General features: G+C 51.4%; 1 protein-coding gene across 1 annotated transcript; it reads left to right on the top strand.

Moving 5' to 3' along the window:
- The first annotated feature begins 1753 nt into the window (after positions 1-1753).
- Positions 1754-2847, top strand: LOC136481545 (citrate-binding protein-like). The gene is made up of 2 exons (XM_066478879.1): positions 1754-2184; positions 2278-2847. The coding sequence occupies exons 1-2, from the start codon at positions 1855-1857 to the stop codon at positions 2674-2676; spliced, it is 729 nt and encodes a 242-aa protein (XP_066334976.1). The 5' UTR covers positions 1754-1854; the 3' UTR covers positions 2677-2847.
- The last annotated feature ends 329 nt before the right edge of the window (positions 2848-3176 follow it).

The raw sequence follows: 3176 nt of genomic DNA, 5'->3' as shown, positions 1-3176 counted from the left end.
ACTGGAGCCCCCCATCCTTGGGCTTTGCTGTTCACAAACACTATTTTGTTAATTCTCCCCTCTCTTTTCTGCTCTTTCTCAATTTTTATTCTGATAATAATGAAGTTAACTTTGGCCCTGTAATTTTGTAAGCTTCTACATATCATCATCGCCTCTACATTCTGATTTTTATTCTGTTGTGATTTCTAAAAATTTTTATGAGAAGGTTTTGACGATTCCATAGGTAAGATAACCTTATAGAACATTTTGTGGTGATAAAAAACGGAAGTGCTAGCGGTCGGACGTCCGGACAGACGCCCGTGTCCAGACGCCCGCGCTGTACTCCACGCCTGTGCTCGTGCCAGCACTCCCCTACCCATGCCAGCTTTCGTAGGCCCACATAGGCCCACGCCGCCCGCGCCGCAAGACCGCGTACGGGGTCATCACACCCCCTCCTCTTCTCATGTGCATTGCAACATGTGCAACACCAGATCTAGTTTTGAAACATTCAGATGCAACACTTGCAACATATATTTGAAGATAGATGAAACACTTGAAACATGCGTCTGAAACACTTGCAAAAACACTTGAAACTATTGCAAACATACGAAACATCTTCATAAAACACTTGCAACGTATGTGTGAAATAAGTGCAATATCTAAATAAACATACTTGTAACATGCGTCTGAAAAACAGATGAAACATTAGGAACAGAAGCTTGCAACATCCGTATACAATAATTGCAACATCCCGATCTACTTTTGCAACATTCATATAAAACACTTGCAACATACCAACATCCCGATCTACTTTTGCAACATTCATATAAAACACTTACAACATACCTATAAAATATCGGAAACACTTAGAAACATATGTCTGCAACATGTGTTTTTCACCCGTTCTTTCGGACGACGCAGAGCAGAGCCGGGAACGGCTGGTTTCGGCCAGCCGACGGCCGAGGATATGGTGGCGTGGCCTGGCAGTTGCCAGTTGCGCCTGCGCTTGGCGTAGGCCTGGCCTACGATGCCCCCCTCCCCTGGCCACCTGGCCACACATAGCAGTCAACGCTTGCAAGTGGAGATAGAGGATGCGGTGGAGATGGAGAGGAAGGCCGGTGGGAAGGCGCGGCGGAGCGCAGTCGCGGTGATGCATGATTTTTTTAATATAAACTGCTGGGAGGGAAGTGGATCGGAAGGGATATGACAGACTTTGGGGTCCACCAACAGGGGCATCTGCCGTGGAAGGACGTCTGCTTGCGAGCATTATTACCCATAAAAAAAATGTTAAAAGAAGACAGAAGGTTGTGTCATGTCCACACGGAGCCCAGGAGCCCCAGAAGCAATTTTGGTCTGGGCCTTGGGAGGAGAGCACGCACGTGTGGGCCGTGAACCAGACGGAGACGCAGATCACGTCACATCTCGCCCACTGGGCCACTCCCAGGCCGGCAAATACTCCCCTCGAGGGATATATATAAGGTCATATAAGGATCGACGTCACGTGTCAGTGCGGTGCCGAAGACAGCTACCACTCCAACTGAGATGACAGCATGGTCGACCTCACGTGTCACGGGCTCACGGCCATCAACCGGTCGCCGTCGTGTCGCGGCCAAAAATCCAGTGCGGTGCCAACGAGTCAAACATACGACACTCCAGACGTTGGACGCGACTCCTCTTGAGATCTCCTTCGTCCAACTTAGAGTTTCGAAGCGCTTGATACCGCTATGTGTCTTAGGCGCGCGTCGCGCTGCCGGCCGCCGGCCGCCGTGTCTCCGTCGCCGTGCACACGACACGCGATCCGCCTCGCGGTAATCAGTGCCAGTGCACACTGACCGACCAGGCAGCCGAGCGGTTAAATAGCGCTAGACGGACGAGATGCGTACGCCCTCCTCGATATCACTAGCTATAGTCACAGACATGGCAGGTTCTTCTTCTACCTCGTGCTCTCTGCTGCTGCTGGTGGTGGCGGCGGTGCTGATGTCGTTGCTCTACGCCGCCAACGCCGGCTCGTGGCGCCAACTGACTGCCGGTTTTAGCCGTGTCATGCTGAACGAGTCACAGTTCGTGGTGCAGAAGCCCTACGACCTGCCGCTCAACGAGCGGTACGACCCGTGCGGCGGCGTCCGGCGCTTCTGGGTCTTCGCCACCGACAAGCCCATCAACGCCACCCGTCATGGCTACCCGCGCACTGAGATCAAAGTCGACGTACGTCGCCTCTCCACGGCAAGACTAGCTAGCTTCTCGACCATTCCAGGTCCTTTTCCCTGTACTAACTCTGCACGTGTTGATCATCATCAGAAGGTGTACAGCTCCGGGGTGTGGCAGTTCGAGGGCGACGTGTACGTGCCGTGGGGCACGTCGGGCGCGTCGGTGATGCAGATCTTCGGCGCGGCGCCGCCGCACGCGTCGACGGTGATGCTGCCCGTCTACGACGGCCAGCTCACCTACTACGACCTTACCAGGGTGGTTGCAGACCGCGTGTACGACCGGTGGATCCGTCTCAACGTGGTGCATGACGTCGCCGCCGGGAACGTCACCGTGTACGTCGACGGCGAGAGGAGGCTGGAAGTCCCGGGCCACGGCGGGACGGAGCACTACTTCAAGTTCGGCGTGTACACGCAGGGGCTTCACAAACATTCGCACCGCATGGAGGCGCACTGGAAGAACGTCGCCATCTACACCAAGCCGTATGCGTGACGGTGACACGCGATCGATGGAAACATGGATCCGATGTGTGAACTGTGATGATGGAGGACGTCTCTCTCAAATGTGTCTCTAGCTAGTGAATAAGTAGATGAGTACTCCCTCCATCCTCAAATACAATGCATTCTGGTCATTTTCATACAAAATAAAGGAGAGTGTAATAGACGCATGTACCCCACACTTGCCTTCCTAATATATTGAAATCCGATTCTTTTTCGCATGATTAAAGGGTGAACTATTAGTCCCCTTATACAAAATATGACAAGTACATGAATTACTTTCCTTATACGAAATAATCATGTATTTTATTTAAGTAAACATTATCTTCTTGTTCCCTGAATGTACTATATTTGAGTATAAATTTCAAATACCAGAATGCACCTTATTTCAGGAGGGATGGAGTAGTGAATAAGAGAAATGTGTCTCTGTTGATGCAAAAGTGGATCTGCAAACACAAAGGGCTAATACCCGAATCGATATCCAAAGCGTGCCAG

The sequence above is a fragment of the Miscanthus floridulus genome, chromosome 9, assembly GCF_019320115.1.
Source record: "Miscanthus floridulus cultivar M001 chromosome 9, ASM1932011v1, whole genome shotgun sequence".
NCBI lineage: Eukaryota > Viridiplantae > Streptophyta > Magnoliopsida > Poales > Poaceae > Miscanthus > Miscanthus floridulus.
The sequence above is the reverse complement of the archived record's forward strand: the minus strand, read 5'-3'. Positions and strand labels throughout refer to the sequence as shown.

Bases quoted from the DNA above. Each gene is read 5' to 3' on its own strand.
- LOC136481545 (XM_066478879.1), top strand. From the start codon at position 1,855: ATGCGTACGCCCTCCTCGATATCACTAGCTATAGTCACAGACATGGCA. The intron at 2,185-2,277 runs GTACGTCGCCTC...GATCATCATCAG, and splicing joins GCACTGAGATCAAAGTCGAC to AAGGTGTACAGCTCCGGGGT.